This window comes from Leptonychotes weddellii, chromosome 12, assembly GCF_054177405.1.
Source record: "Leptonychotes weddellii isolate Sample4059 chromosome 12, ASM5417740v2, whole genome shotgun sequence".
Taxonomy (NCBI): domain Eukaryota; kingdom Metazoa; phylum Chordata; class Mammalia; order Carnivora; family Phocidae; genus Leptonychotes; species Leptonychotes weddellii.
This window is the reverse complement of record NC_138380.1, coordinates 29,143,418-29,159,717: the sequence shown is the minus strand read 5'-3', so window position 1 is coordinate 29,159,717 and position 16,300 is coordinate 29,143,418. Positions and strand designations below refer to the sequence as shown.

Genomic DNA, 16,300 nt, shown 5'->3' with positions numbered 1-16,300 from the left:
AATGTCTTTTTAATGGACAAAACACATTGATAATGCCATTTTCTAGGCAAGAAGTGATATACTATGATTAGCCTTTTTGGCCAGTATCCTAGGGGCATTGCCAATAAACTATCAAAATTTTGAGTAATAAACCTTGGTGATAGTAGACAGATAGCAATTGTCTTAATGATGTGCACAGTTATATAGCTAAACACTGATGTTCACAATTCTGTCACCTTCTTTGAATCAAAATTTACAGTTTTTCTTTTAGATTAAGCTTCTTTCTTGATACCAGTGTGCCCCTTTCTCATTACGATTGACATATCTCATCAGTATGCATCATGGTGCAGGTACTCACCCCAGAAGATAACTTAGTTCTTTTAAACCTTGTTTAGAGCCTCATACTCATCATGATCAGAAAGCCTGAAGAGAGGTTAAGATACACTTCTTCCTTGATGACAGTAATTTATCCATTTTTAGTTTTCATAGGCACCATACTTCAGTTTAGATGTTATGATTTTATAGAGTAGGTTCCGTACGCTTCCCTTTCTTATTTCTTCAAAGCATGAAATGTTACCACATATCATTAATGTGTTATTTTGATAAGGGAGTCAGTCTACCTTTATATATTTGTACGATTTTTTCTACTGCAAAGCAATATTTTCTATAAGTTCTTCGATATCAGCACCAAGGGTATAGGCTATAAAATTTCTTTATTTTTTAAAGATTTTATTTATTTACTTGAGAAAGAGAAGCAGAGAGAGAGAGAGCATGAAAGGAGGGATGGGGAGGGGCAGAGGGAGAGGGAGAAGCAGACTGCCCGATGAGCAGGGAGCCCGACATGGTGTTCGATCCCAGGACCCTGGGATCATGACCTGAGCGGTAGGCAGCCACTTAACCAACTGAGCCACCCAGGTGGCCCCAAGGCTATAAAATTTCTATAATGTTGGGCTTTCTAGTGCTTCTGCTTGGCAGTACATCCCGGAGTAGGTATAGAAGAAATGCAAAGAAGAGTAGGAGACAGTTTCCTGCTTCTTCTTACAACAACCAGAGGGTATTGTTGACTGGAGTATCTCAAGATCCTAAGTTTAGTATTTTCATTCTGTAATTTTTAAGAGATGTGTCAGAGTCCTGCTGTATCCTATTCTTTTATGATTTATCTTCTCTTTGTTAAGAAGGAAGCTCTGGGTAGCTTTATATTACTAGTAAAATAGATATGTACTATACTTCCATAATACTTCTGTTGTAACTGATTAATAATCATCCTTTCAATGCAGCTTTACTTACCATGGGTCTATGTTTACTCATTCAACACATATTTCTTTCAATGTGACAGGCACAATTCTGTGTATATGGTGTGTGCCATGTGTATAGTGAACAAAACAGAACTTGTGGGTAGAATGCACTAATGCACTTATGTTTATAATGTTAACAGAACACTTACGATACTGTGCTCCTTTGGTGAAAACTCAAAATAACAGTTGTATTTTAATAGATATTCATTTACATACAGATCTGATTATGTGACTTAAGAGGTAGCTCTGAATTCTGTGTATATAGAAACTTGTAGAATAAATTGGTTTGGATTCTTTAACTATACCCTACATTACATGAGATGTTATCTGCTTTTCCAAATCTGTTTTTTTTTTTTAAAGATTTATTTATTTATTTCAGAGAGAGTTGGGGAGGGAGAGAGGGAATCTCAAGCTGACTTCCCACTGAGCACAGAGCCCAAGGCAGGCTCGATCCCACGCCCCTGAGATCATGACCTGAGCCGAAATCAACATCAGATGCTCAACCAACTGAGCCACCCAGGCGCCCCAATACTGGCTACTTCTTTTTCATCTTGGGGTCATTTGCACAGTTCATAAATCATCATCTTTGTCATTCATGGAGCTGTCCTTAGAGATGCCATCATCAGATTTTGGTTGCAGAGATGTAATCATCAAATTATTACATGAATATGTAATATTGTCTATACCCCTATAATTATTATTATCTATGCATGTACTGTCTAATACAGTAGCCACCAGCAATATATGACCATATAAATTAAATGAAACTAAGTAAAATAAAATCAAATTTAAAATTCAGTTCCTCAGTCACACATAGTAGCCACATTTCCAGTGATCAAGTGTCCCCTGTGAAAAGTGACAACAATATTGAACAATGCAGATATAGAATATTTTTATTATTGTAGAAATTTATTTTTGACAGGGCTGATTTAGACTGTACCGTTTTCTAGGTGATATGGATTGAAGTTTAAAACCCTAAAAAAATAAAATAAAAATAAAGGCCTTTTGCTTTTCCCTTTTAATGACCCAGGACTCTCACTCTATCATAAACCGCAGGAACTTTACAACTTCGAAACATTTTGAAATGAAATGATAGAACTTGCTTAATCAGTTGTTCCTATATGCCCCAAATATTTGTACTAATATCATTATAGCAAGTCCTTGGAAGTGTTTTTGTTCCAGTCAACAAAAGTAGTTTGGGCTGGCAGTTCTGTGTCTCTACCTGCTAGTGGTCTCTATTCACAAAAGCCAGGAAATAACTTTGTATTACGTTGACTAGACCCGTTCTTTGGAAAACTGCTTTGGTTATTGTTCGTTAGTAAATATTATAAAATATTTGTTTCTGAGATTTATTCTTATCCCGAGAATGTTGGTAATGCCAGCAATATTGACACTCCTTTAATTGGAACAAAGGGGGACTATAATAACCCAAGAGTGACTTAGAAGTATACCCTTATCTAGGTTCTTGAGTGATTTTTATCAGGCTTAGGAAATAGGAAAGCATTTATACTGGAACACAGGCTTTTGAAACAGCCAGACTATTGCCTTATTTCTTGTCAATTTGAATTCTCTTAAATTTCAAGGAAACAGGAATTGTTTTTTTTCTTCTTCTTTGCTAATACAGTGCATGGAGGCTATGTGTACAATAAAAAAAGTAGGAAAGTAAGAATGATGACATTAGATTTTTCATCATTGTACTCCTGATATGTGCATTTAACTACAACTTATACATCTCTTTAAAATACAGAACTTCATAATGTAATTTCTTAGTTAATGCCAAATGTTCCTTATGCGTGTTTATATAGTACTGTTACTTTAACTGAGTGTGAAAGAACACTTAGAGATTTCTTATACCAGGCATATTGGTTTCTTCTCTATTAATTTTTATGCTGTGTTAATTTTCAAATTATTTTACTCACAGTTTCTTGTTTTTTCTATTAGATCCTTTGGTAAAGTTAGTTTTGGGAGAATTGTATAATAATAGTCATTTCTAGTATTACAATTGTGATGGCATTAACACAAGATTGTCTCTCCACGGGGTTTAGGAGAGTAGAATACCAAATTGAAATAGAACTGAGTGCAGATCTCTTAAATATTGAAGGAACTAAAAATATAGCAGTGGTTAAAAAATTTTATTTTTTCAGTTAGGGTAGAGAATATCCCTTAGACAGAAGCGTCCACCTTGAGAAAGCCTGAATAGTACTAGTAAGTGTAGGTTTTAACCTGAAGTGTATGTTTTGTCTTTATAACAAAATGAATTTATAATAAACTGAATTTTTGTACTGTTGAGACTTTTTGGGGGATGAATAATCTTTTTCTAATTTTAATTTATTTATTTTTAAGTTTTTATTTTAATCACCCAGTGCTCATCACAAGTGCCCTCCTTAATCCCCATCCTCTATTTCACCCATCCCCACACCCACCTCTCCTCTGGTAACCATCAGTTTGTTCTCTGTAGTTAAGAGTCTGTTTCTTGGTTTGTTTCTCTCTTTTTTTTTCTCCTTTGCTTATTTGTTTTGTTTCTTAAATTCCACAAATGAGTGAAATCATATGCTATTTGTTTTTTTCTGACTTACTTCGCTTAGCATTATACTCTGTAGCTCTATCCATGTCATTGCAAATGGCAAGATTTCATTCTTTTTTATGGCTAAATTGTATTCCACTGTGTGTGTGTGTGTGTGTGTGTGTGTGTATCACATCTTCTTTATCCATTCATCAATTGGTGGATGCTTGGGCTGCTTCCATATCTTGGCCATTATATATCATGCTGCTATAAACATATGGGTGCATGTATCCCTTTGAATCAGTGTTTTTGTATCCTTTGGGTAAATACCCAGTAGTGCAATTGTTGGATCGTAGGGTAGTTCTATTTTTAACTTTTTCAGGAACCTCCATACTGTTTCCCACATTGGCTGCACTAATTTGCATTCTACCCAACACTGCAGGAAGGTTCCGTTTTTTCCACATTCTTGCCAAAACCTGTTGTTTCTTGTGTTTTTGATTTTAGCCATTCTGACAGGTGTGAGGTAATATCTTATTGTGGTTTTGATTTATAGTTCCCTGATGAGAAGTGATGATGAGCATCTTTTCATGTGTCTGTTGGCCATCTGTATGCCTGTTCATGTCTTCTGCCCATTTTTATTTTTTTTAATTAAAAAAAAATTTTTTTTTCTGCCCATTTTTAAATTGGACTATTTGTTTTGGTGGTGTTGAGTTTTATAAGTTCTTTAAATATTTTGGTTGCACTGTTGAGACTTTTAACTAATTTTCACAAGTATTAATATCTTTTCCAATAATTAATTGGTTTCATAGGAAATTAGTCCCTCATCCATTGCAATAAATGAAATTATTTGTGACAACTAACTAAATTAATTATCTGCCAATAGGCTGATATTAATTTCTTCATAAGAAACAAAGTTTATTATTTAAAACATTTAACTGTAATCTTAGCTCTTCTGCGAGGTTCCATGAATAGTTCCTGTTGAATGATGGAGAGAAATGGCAAAGTATTTAATACAGTAAAATTTGAATTCTATTAACATGTTCTCACCACAAATAATGGTTTTTAGAACAATTATTGCAGCTGCTGGACCCAGGAAAGCAAAGCAAAGGAAAATGAAACTGTGTACTTTGCCCTTGGTTGTGGTGGCATTAGAAGTGGGTATGGGAGGAATAGGTAGAGATGTTGAAAAAAATCAGATGTGTATTGTTTTATTCCAGGTGGCTGCTTCTTTGGTTGTGTTGTGGATACTTAAAAGGTGAGTATTCCATGTCCTATTGTAGACTATATTTTGTTTCTATTGATTATATGGGTCTTATTAAATATTATAATATCCATGGTGCTTCATTTCCCCAAAGTATTATAGAAATGGAAAATTAAGTTCTTTTGTTTTAAATTGTGAGCGTGGGTAGTTTCTGCAGCTGTTTGCCAGTTCCTAAAGTGTTTAGTTTCCATAAAATGCAATAAAAATATTGAAAAGAGCATTTTACATTTAGTATTTTCTCTGACTGCTTAGTGACCGTCAATTTTATCCGTTTTGATGGTGAACAAATATACTCTACTTCATTGCAATAGTTAAGTCCTTGAGATCAAAGGCATAACTCATGCTAATGAAATATGTTATCTTCAGACTCAAGTTCAGTTTTGTCTACATGTATTGGAAATTGAATGGGAAAGTTTGGTTGCCAAATAACGATTTCTTTTTGCTTTGCAGCACAGCTTCTCAAGACAAAGGGAATAGTACTCAGAGCATAAATAGCAGTTATGCAGTGATTTTTACCAATACCAGCGGATATTATGTTTTTTATATTTATGTGGGAGTAGCTGACACTTTGTTTGCTCTGGGACTCCTCAGAGGTTTACCACTGGTGCACACTCTAATCACAGTGTCGAAAATTTTACACCACAAAATGTTATTTGCTGTTCTTCAAGCACCTATGTCAACCCTCAACACGTTGAAAGCAGGTATTTGACCAAGTATACAAAGTGATACTGCTGATCCACAATCAAAAGGTGCTACGATTTTGTTGGTTTTCTAGCAGCAGCGTTGGCTTTTGATGGAGGCATTTCCTTCTGACTGACATGCACAGTTCTTAGATGCTGTAGGCTGTCAGACATTGCTGCCCCTCATGTTTCTGTCTTAGCTAACTAGAATAGCTTAGTTTGTTACACCATGTTGCTGATGGGAGTGTAGCAACAGAAATAGGCCCTCTGGGTGAGTTGTCCTTCTCCATTCAGATATTTGGTCTACCCCTTTTTAGCCATCTTGTTGCCAATATACAGTATTATTTAAAAAAGAAGACTTGAAGTGACCAAGGAAAATAGAAAATTCTCTTACTAATGACCAAGGAAAATATAAAATTCTCTTACTAATGAAGTCTTTGATGGGGTGGAATAATCTAGTTTCATATAACTGCTCAAAGATGATCAAATAAATTTGTTCTAAGGTTTTGTTTTCTTTGTGTGTGTGTGTGTGTGTGTCTGTGTGTGTAAGTGGAGTAATAAATCCCAAATATATTTTTAAAGTATTTTTACACTACTGTAGAGGTTGGTAAAAGGGCAAACACTTGCCCTTTAAGATAATAAGGTCTGAGGAACTAAGGTATAACATGGTGACTGTAATTGAAAACACTATATTATATAATTGAAATTTACTAAGAGAGTAAAACTTGAATGTTCCCACCAAAAAAGGTAATTATGAGAGATTATGGGGAACTTCTTTGGGGTAGCATTAAATATTAAACTAAGAATTTTGGACTTTATCATGCAGTTAATGGGGGGTTGAATGATAAGATTCAATATCACTTTGTTTGTACTGTATTATGTTTTATCTAATTGTGTCTTTAACTGCCCCTAGACAATGAATTCCTTAAGGGCAAGGAGCAAGGCTTATTCACCTGTTATCTCAGTGCCTGGCATTATGCCTGGCACATAGTAAACACTCCATATATAACTTTTTTCACTGGAGGAAAACATTATCAGACTTATAAATATGAGTCTGGAATTCAGAAGACAGGCTGAAGCTTAGATTGCCAGTAAAGAGGGCGGAAAGAGAGAACATGGCAAAGAAGGTCCACATAACAGGCAGGCAGAAATTAAGAGTAGCCATGGGTTCTGCAAAGGTATGTCAGAAAGGTATAGAAGTCAGAGGAGAGGGAGAGCCATACGTTATGGAATACAGATGTAAGGGAATGATGATAGCATATCCAGTAAATTATCATTAAATTCAAGCTTGCAAGTGTGAGATGGTAGTAGCAGGATGAATCTTAGAGCAATCTGCATTTTATGAAGGTTTAAAAGTAGGAGAACATAACTTGAGCACAGTTGCTTAGAATCTCTGTACAACACTAAACTTTTCTAAGTCCTTATTTGTCTTACTACATGCTAATTCTTATTTGAGTTCTGAAAGCTTCTGCTGTGATCCAAATTGATCAAATATTGATATGTCTCTTCAAGATTACTGTTTTTTGAGAAACGTATCTTCTTTATATTATAGGTGGAATTCTTAATAGATTCTCCAAAGATATAGCAATTTTGGATGATCTTCTGCCCCTTACCATATTTGACTTCATCCAGGTTTGTAAAAATAAGGATTATTAAGTGTCTTTACATTTATCATACTTTTAAAAATAATTAGAAAAAGAGGTAAATTAAGTTTTGCTTATTTTTCTTTTGAGAGTGGAAGTCCTATCTATTGTGTGAATTTTGTCAATATCAAAAGTCTTCAAAATAGGCATAAATTTAGTAAATTCAGGGGTAAGTCAGAACTGTTTACCTGATCCAAATGTAAGGCAATTCCTCATTTAGATGTAATAGCTGTGTACTTGGGAATGGTTTAAAAGATATAATAGACCATCTTTCCCCAAATCACTGTTCACAAAGTATGACATTTTTGACATTGGCATTACTGTTTGATGGAAGTCCCCTACCTCCAAAGGGCCGATGTTAAAAATGAAGAGCTATTCCTTGATGGGCTACAGTTTCAACCAATCTTATCCAGGAACACATTGGCCCAGATTAGCTAGCCAGCATCCTCACAGTAAGGACCATAATACAGCAACAGAAGTACAGGTACATTTTCAAGCAGATGAGAGGGGAAAGAAAAATCCAGGACTAGTGAGGACTGCCCCTGGGTGACAGAGCTGAAGCTACCAGGGCAGCCTGGCTCCGAGCATGTATCCCTGGGGTGTGGTGATTGACTGGAGGTGAGAATGAGAAGAAAAGGAGGAGATGGAGATGAAAGTGACCTAAGGGATGCACATTAGGACTCCATGAGGGGCAGGACTTAAGGAGTGTTGTGAGTTAATGATCTTGGCTATTGGACTGGGCTTGAAAACAGCTTCCTGTACGGCTTAGATCGAGCAAATGCCACAGTCTCTGTGATCTCCTTGGAGAAACAATTGGAACATTGCAGCCCATCTTAGGATGAGTCATGAATCATTCTCTACCTCCCCCCCACCCCGTTCCCCATAATAATACTTTATTTGAGAGGACCTGTAACACAAAATAAGGGCTACCACATTTGTGTGTATACACAACTGACATTGGCAGGTGCAGAAAAACCAGATTGTCAGTTTGCCTCATCTGAAATGATTGGCACAATTAAACGCATTAACTGTTCCATGTGAACTATAGCATTTTGGATTTCCTTCAGTTGCTCTATTTAGAGATATAACTCAGCAATTGCTGCTGGAATTCTTTAACCGATGCTTTGGGGTCATGCATTTGAAGGACCATGTCCCGTGTCTTTCTTTAAATGCAGTTTATTTGTTCCTCGTTCTAGGAGTGTAACTGACTAACTGACTGGTTAGGTACAACCTGGAACATGGACATCTTGACAGGATTGCAAAAGGATTCACAAATGTTGGCCCTTGAGAATTTTTTTTTTTTTTTTTTTACTTTTGTACTTTACTATTGTCTGAATCAATGTGAAGCTCGCTTCAGAAATCCTGTGGGAGAAATATTTTTTAAATCTCTATTTTATGAATTAACCCTTTTTAGACACATGTGATGGCTCTCAAATTCTTTCTCTTATAGCAATGTGACTAGTTTCTGTTCAACTTCTAATGTTGTTGCAGTTCATTAGTTGTGGTTTCACAAGTAATTAGGCAGGGCTCTTTTATTTATTTAATTTCCCTATTTTATTTATAAGAGGGCCTCACATTAAGGAAGCATAATATATGATAATCAAATGGCAGTAAAAATCCAATTAGTTTCGATTTTATTTAAAAATCAGTCATTCGGGGGGCGCCTGGGTGGCTCAGTTGGTTGGGCGACTGCCTTCGGCTCAGGTCATGATCCTGGAGTCCCAGGATCGAGTCCCGCATCGGGCTCCCTGCTCGGCGGGGAGCCTGCTTCTCCCTCTGACCCTCCCCCCCTCTCATGTGCTCTCTCTCTCTCATTCTCTCTGTCTCAAATAAATAAATAAAATCTTTAAAAAAAAAAAATCAGTCATTCGGGGCACCCGGGTGGCTCAGTCGGTTAAGCCTCTGCCTTTGGCTCAGGTCGTGATCCTGGGGTCCTGGGATCGAGCCCCATGTCGGGCTCTCTGCTCAGTAGGGAGCCTGCTTCTTCCTCTCCCTCTGCTGCTCCCCCTACTCTCTCTCTCTGTCAAATAAATAAAATCTTAAAAAAAAATAAAAATAAAAGTCATTCCTCACAGTTTTTATAAAAAACTCCTCTAGATTATGAGCTTCTCTGGTTATACTTAATTATGTTCACATTAAAGAAATTTATTCCAGTCACAGCATTACAGGAACATATGTTTGCACGGAATAAGGCATACCTGTAAATTTCCTTTAAAAATTAACTTCTATTTACTCTTTTTCCTAACATTTAATAACGTTCTAGCAAATTTGCTTTCTGGATCGGCACACTGTATAATGGACATGGAAGATCTGGATTCTCTTTCTAACCCGTGAAATAAGGTAGATAAATCTGATGATGGTCACTTTCAGGACTCAAGTTCTGTGCCTCAGATTGGCATACTGGAAATGGCCCATATATGACACATTTGCTCAGGCCATCCTTAGGCACTGAGGTCAGAAACTAATAATTTAGCACTGCGTGCAAAACTAAAGGCAGTGGTTTAACATAGTTGATATTCTCGTTACACATAGAAACCTTAAATCCTGTCCTAGTTTTGAATTCAGAGTAGATAAGAAACAAGTCATTTTAGGCCAGATATTTTTGTGAGACAGAGAAAAACCATGTCTTGGCATCCTACGTATCTCCACGTTTGGGTGAATGATTCTTTTTTTTCATTAAATAGAAGCCGATGTATTTTAAAATACCAAAATCTTCTCTTTTCAGCCTCACAACCCTTAGGTCTTTTTGATTTCTTCTCTCTTATCCTAATACATGATTCCACACTGAGCCCTACTACTTTGATTTCCTCTGTGTCCTTCACATCTTTCCCCGCCCCATTCATTCTATTAATCCCATTAATCCCTTACTTAAAAATTCACTTACGAATTAAATTCCAAACCTGGTATTCATTTCATTGTTTTAAATAGGTATTTATTTATGTATCTATCTATCTATTCATTCATTAACTTACTGTAGATTTCAGAGTGATCCTTCACTCTTCTCATCTGCTCCAGCTTCCCAGCAACGCTAAGTGCCCTTCAGCGACAGGAATGTTTCTGAGCTGCTTTCAGTGTGTGAAAATGTGCTGCCTACTTCTGGGACCATGAATGGATGGTGCCTTGCAGGCTTTACAGTCTGTTGAATTTTTTTTTTTTTTCCTGAAGAAGTTTAGGATTTGGGTAAGGATGATTAGGAGTTAGAATTCTGTGCTGATATTTTCATCTTGTCTTGAATTCCTTCTTTTTATTTTGTGATGCCCTCACGAATGCTCCTGATCTGAAATGACTTGGTTCTTATCCAATGTGAATTAAAAACTAGAACAGAATTTAAGTTTTCTTTTGTAATGAGAATATCAAATTTATTAAAGCGGTGCTTTTAGTTTAGCCCACAGTGCTAAATTATTAACTTCTGACCTCAGTGCCTATAGATGGCCTCTTATGGAACAAACAGAATTATTTTTCTCAATACTTGGACTTCTTTGTCTCTTATTTCTCAGTTTGAGCTATGTTCTGGATGATTCTAATTGCTGGAAATTTATCTTGTGAGTGTTTCATAATTTCCAGTTGTACCCACCTTTCACATTCTTCTCTAACCCAGTGTGAGATCTTGGGTATTCTGATTACCCAATTCTACCTATTCTATTGTAATATAGTTGCATTTTTATTCCTAAGAATCTCTAGCATATCAGCAATCATGAAAAAAAAAATGATCACTTTCTGTAACTAATGTTATAATCCAACAGGACCAAATTGGAATTATATGGTAAAAATAGCATAAGCCAAATGAACACAGTGCTGTTTACAACTGTCAACAGCAAATAAAAGATCCCGATCCTAATGGAGTAGCTGAATATTTCTATGGTGCCAGTGCAAGAGCCTTTGTCTTTCAGACATACTGGTGTTTAATGTGATGGTCCATTTTAATTAAATCATATTCCCTAGTTAATCATGCTTGGAACTTAATTTTTCTCCCCACCCCCCAAAGATCCTATTTCTGGGAAATAAATGTCTTTGGTTAAAAAACTGGTTTGCCATTGATGAAATCTTGTCAGTAACACAAGTAAGTAGGGCCTTTGGGTCTTTCTCATTGTATCGATGGCAGTCATAGGGCAAGAATGGAATAGGGAAGGGGCGCCTGGGTGGCTCAGTCGGTTAGGCGTCTGCCTTCGGCTCAGGTCATGATCCCAGACTCCCGGGAGCGAGTCCCGCGTCGGGCTCCCTGCTCCGCGGGGAGCCTGCTTCTCCCTGTCCTTCTGCCCCTCCACCCGCTTGTGCTCTCTCTCTTTCTCTCTCTCTCTTTCTCTCAAATAAATAAATAAATAAAATCTTTTTAAAAAAAAGAATGGAATAGGGAAGACTGTCCTTAGATTATTGAGTCATCGTGTGTACTTGGTCCAGTGTCTGGCACAGTAAAGACTTATCTGAGTATTTGTTGATGAGTGAGGGGCTGGCATGGCAGAATTGATTAGAGACACAGAGGCATTTTCCCCCTAGAAAGGTGTCATTGAGAGATCATCATCTGAAGTTTTAGATGAAAATAACAGTCCACTCAAAGGAGTTTTATGCAGCTCTTAGCTACCCCTATCCCCACTGACATCTAACAAAATGTTCTGCACTTCACTGCATCTGCTGGAAAAATGCATGTGTCACCCATGGAAATTGGTAGAGAACTGGCTCACTGATTATCATATGAATATTCTAGTTTATTTTTCACTCTTGTTGTGACATTACTTTATACTTTATTGAAATGGGTTATTGTGGAGCAACTGTTAGCAGACCTTTTTATTTTATTTTTTATTATTTTTTAAAGATTTTATATATTTGTTTGACAGAGAGAGACACAGCGAGAGAGGGAACACAAGCAGGGGGAGCGAGAGAGGGAGAAGCAGGCTTCCCGCAGAGCAGGGAGCCCGATGCGGGGCTCGATCCCAGGACCCTGGGATCATGGCCTGAGCCGAAGGCAGATGCTTAATGACTGGAGCCACCCAGGCGCCCCATGACTTTTTTCCTTTTAAAGTGTATGGATTTAGTGTCATGTGGAAACATGAGAATATAAGACTTTTGCTTGATTTCAAAGAACACCAGTATGGTTAGCTTGTTTCTAAGACTCTCAAGGGCTCCAGTGTTTTAGTGGATAATGTGAAAAGATATCTCTGATGGGCGGCTAGACTAAAGCACAAAGTTCATTTTGACAACATGTAAGATGGAAATAAAAATAAATCAGCCATATCCCCAAAATCTTTTTTTGAGCCTTTAGGTCATCTCCAATTATTTTGAGGAGTGGGAATAGAAGCGTTGGGGAGGGGAGTAAAATGTATTAAATATAATTTTTAAAAATCTTAAACATGAGTCAACTGTGTTTGGAAAAATTAAGTAGCTTGCCTAATTGACCAAGTCTTTTTTTTTTTTTAAAGATTTTTTTTTATTTTATTTATTTGAGAGAGAGAGAATGAGAGAGAGCACATGAGAGGGGGGAGGGTCAGAGGGAGAAGCAGACTCCCTGCTGAGCAGGGAGCCCGATGCGGGACTCGATCCAGGGACTCGATCCAGGGACTCCAGGATCATGACCTGAGCCGAAGGCAGTTGCTTAACCAACTGAGCCACCCAGGCGCCCCGACCAAGTCTTCACTTAAACCAGATCTTTCTGACTCAAAAAGCGCCCAGATGAATGCCCAATTTTCAGAAATTGTCTGAACAAAATCAATCTTAAAATTTCACATTTATGCCAAATTATTTCAAAATTAAAAAATCATTATTTTAAAAGAAGGCCAGGCTAGAAAATAAAATCATATTCATCTATGATTATTTATTGTACAGCATTTTAAGGCATATGGGAAATGAGAATATCCTGAGATTCAAGAACACCATGTTTTCAAAGCTTCACAATGTTATTCTAAGCAACCTGACCAATTTTTTGAATTTTGATAGAACTTATGAAAAACATTACGTTCACGTGGCTGCCTTCCTACCAGATAGCTGCCCCTCGTGAAGAATGGAACAGAGTGTGAAGAGCTTCTTTAAAAAGACATCTCTGTCATACCTTGTGCGCTTTGCAACATGAAAACATTTACTCACCCAAGTGTTTTCTCCGATCCCGCAGTTGTTACTAATTGTGATTGGAGCTGTGGTAGTAGTCTCGGCTTTGCAACCCTACATCCTCCTAGCGACAGTGCCGGTGATAGCAGCTTTCATTTTACTGAGGGCTTACTTCCTCCACACCTCCCAGCAACTCAAGCAACTGGAATCTGAAGGTATGAGGCTGCACCTACAGCGCTCCCGTGGAAAACAACCACAAAGGCTATTTGTGTGTCTCGATCTTTCACCTACTTTTCCCATTTATTCCCCTACTTTTAAACTCTTGCATTATGTAACAATGGCTTTTAAGAACGTGTACGCAAAAGAGCAGAGTAAATTACAAAGCGCACGTAGACTGTGTTTGTAAATGACCACGGGACTTCATTTTGGTTTTAAAACAAGTGTATGGTCTTATGAGGGTTGGAGTATAGGATATTCATACATAATATACATAATTATATAAATTAAATTTTAAAATGATAGTGCTACTATTACTAAAGGTTTGTCTAGGTTCCCAAACAATGCTGGATAAAACTTTTCAGATACCTTTCCTTTTCTCTTGGGGGCTACCTTTCTGTGTGCCCCCGAGCACTGCTTGAGCTGTTTGGGAAGCACATTTTTCAGTAACAGCTTTGCTGCCCGTGTATTTTCAGGGTTAAATATCCAGGGTGTTTCTATTGAAGGTTATTATCTAAATGAAGTCACATAAACTTAAATAAATTGTCTTAAAACATTTTCTCTCAGTGGTGATTAATTTAGGATTAGCTAGGGAAAAAAGCGCCCAGTGGTAGCCAAGAAATATGAATAAGACATGGCATTGATTTTATAATAAGTTCCGATCCATGGTGGCCAAGTAACAAAGGAGTCTAATTCGTTAAAAAAATAACAGATGGCATCTATTCAAAGTACGGCACCAGGATGAAAAACCTCTAACCAATGACATTTGGTGTATGATCACTCTTTCTTAAGCTAATCTTTTTCAGGTACCTATTAGTGAGAATTTGCATTATGTCGTTACATCATTTGCATTGTTTTCTACGGGAATATTTCGCAGGCAGGAGTCCAATTTTCACTCATCTTGTTACAAGCTTAAAAGGACTATGGACACTTCGGGCCTTTGGACGTCAGCCTTACTTCGAAACTTTGTTTCACAAGGCTCTGAACTTACATACTGCCAACTGGTTCTTGTACTTGTCCACTCTGCGCTGGTTCCAAATGAGAATGGAAATTATCTTTGTCGTATTCTTCATTGCTGTTACCTTCATTTCCGTTTTAACAACAGGTAACATGAACTTGTTAACTATCTAACTGACCATTTAATTTAAAACTTTGTCAACCCCAAAATGCTACATTTTTATTGGTTGTACATTTTAGATATCTTTAAATAGATTTCAGGGAGAGTTTATTAATCTAAAAATTCATTTATTGTGGAACAAATGATTTCTTTGAACGAGAGCTGTATTATCTTAGCTTTACGGTTTGAAAAACAGACACGGATTGTGTCAGATAACAAATCTGTGATTGAAAGAGAAAAATCATCTTTTGATTCTCATATTGGTAAAGAATCCTGGCATCAAAAATTACAGATTTCATTTATTTAAGAGCTCTCTGAGACGGGGGAAAGAAACAGCCCTGTTTATACACATAGACACACAAAATCCCCCTCCCTGGTAAATTTGTTTCTTTTTACCACCAGTTGTGCAATTCATTATCCTACTGTGAATTTTCCACAATGAAAAAACTACCATAGAAGTGAAATAACTTAGATAGAAGTACCATATTCTTAAGATAGAAGTGTCCTGAATTTTAAGGTCTTTGGCTGAAAACCACAAAACCTTTCACTGTAAGTATAATGAAAATCTATATGGACAAAGGAGTTCTTCGAAGTTAAGAAGCTGAATTACTGAGATAGAAGTGTTGAAATAGCTTACACATGTGACAGTGGGCACGGATTCAGAGCACTTGCCAAAGCCGAGGGATCGTTTGGTTGTTAGGAATAGAATCCTGCTCCAACAGAAAGAACACAGGCTCTGGTCACAGGAGGGTCCCGTGGAGGCCAGGGTGGGAGGCACGCTGGGTCTCCAGAGGGAATGGAGGAGGTGTGTGTGTGGAGTGAGACTCAGCTCTTCTCATCTCTGGAGGTCGGATGCTGCCTGTGTGCAATCCTCTGTGGCTGCTTGCTGCATTTCTCTCTCTCTCTGAAGACTGGTTTTCCAGGTGAACCCTTGAGTTAACAGAAGCGTTCCTCTGTCCAGTTACAGAGTACTGGAGAGAACAGAAAACAGGCTCACCTTGGCTGCTTCAAGGGAAGTGGGGTCCCCACATTCATTGTTCTCTCAGCTCGTGTGGTGGGAAAGGACTCTGCGATGAATATAAGTGAGCGGGCAAATGAACTAAATCCTTAGCAGTACAGTCAAGTTTCTCATTAGGTTCAGAATTAAAAATTTTTTCCTTTAAGTTATTTGAAACAGGATCGAAGAGGGCTGAATGAACAAAGATTTGTTCACAGTGTGTCATGTGCTATAAAATAGTGGTTAAGGATCTGATTGAATCCTGATATACTAGGGCTGGTAGTCAAAGCATTGACAGATCACTTTAGTTCAGGACCTGTTGGTCAAATCTGATTCTCAGCCAGAGTGAATGTTTTGCCACACGATGAATACCAATCCTGCCTCTCTTGGTCTTCAGCCATGGTAACTTGTACATGTTAATTAGCTTCTCTAAGGCCCTCATTTTCCCCATATTGTAAGTATATATAATAATAGTACCTATCCTATAGTTTGTAGTGAGTATTAAATGTGATAATTTGTGCAAAACAATATAGTGCCTGGTCCCTAGTAAATACCCATAAATCTTCTTTATTA

The 16,300-nt window shown here is 37.4% G+C and overlaps 1 protein-coding gene across 1 annotated transcript in view; it reads left to right on the top strand.

Annotated features, from left to right (window-relative positions):
• Window positions 1-16,300, top strand: part of CFTR (CF transmembrane conductance regulator) — a 157,264-nt gene that overhangs the window by 92,022 nt on the left and 48,942 nt on the right. The window contains exons 15-19 of the mRNA XM_081800915.1: window positions 4,995-5,032; window positions 5,489-5,739; window positions 7,271-7,350; window positions 13,462-13,612; window positions 14,491-14,718. Of these exons, the coding sequence (XP_081657041.1) occupies window positions 4,995-5,032; window positions 5,489-5,739; window positions 7,271-7,350; window positions 13,462-13,612; window positions 14,491-14,718 (748 nt within the window). The remainder of the gene's footprint in view (window positions 1-4,994; window positions 5,033-5,488; window positions 5,740-7,270; window positions 7,351-13,461; window positions 13,613-14,490; window positions 14,719-16,300) is intronic.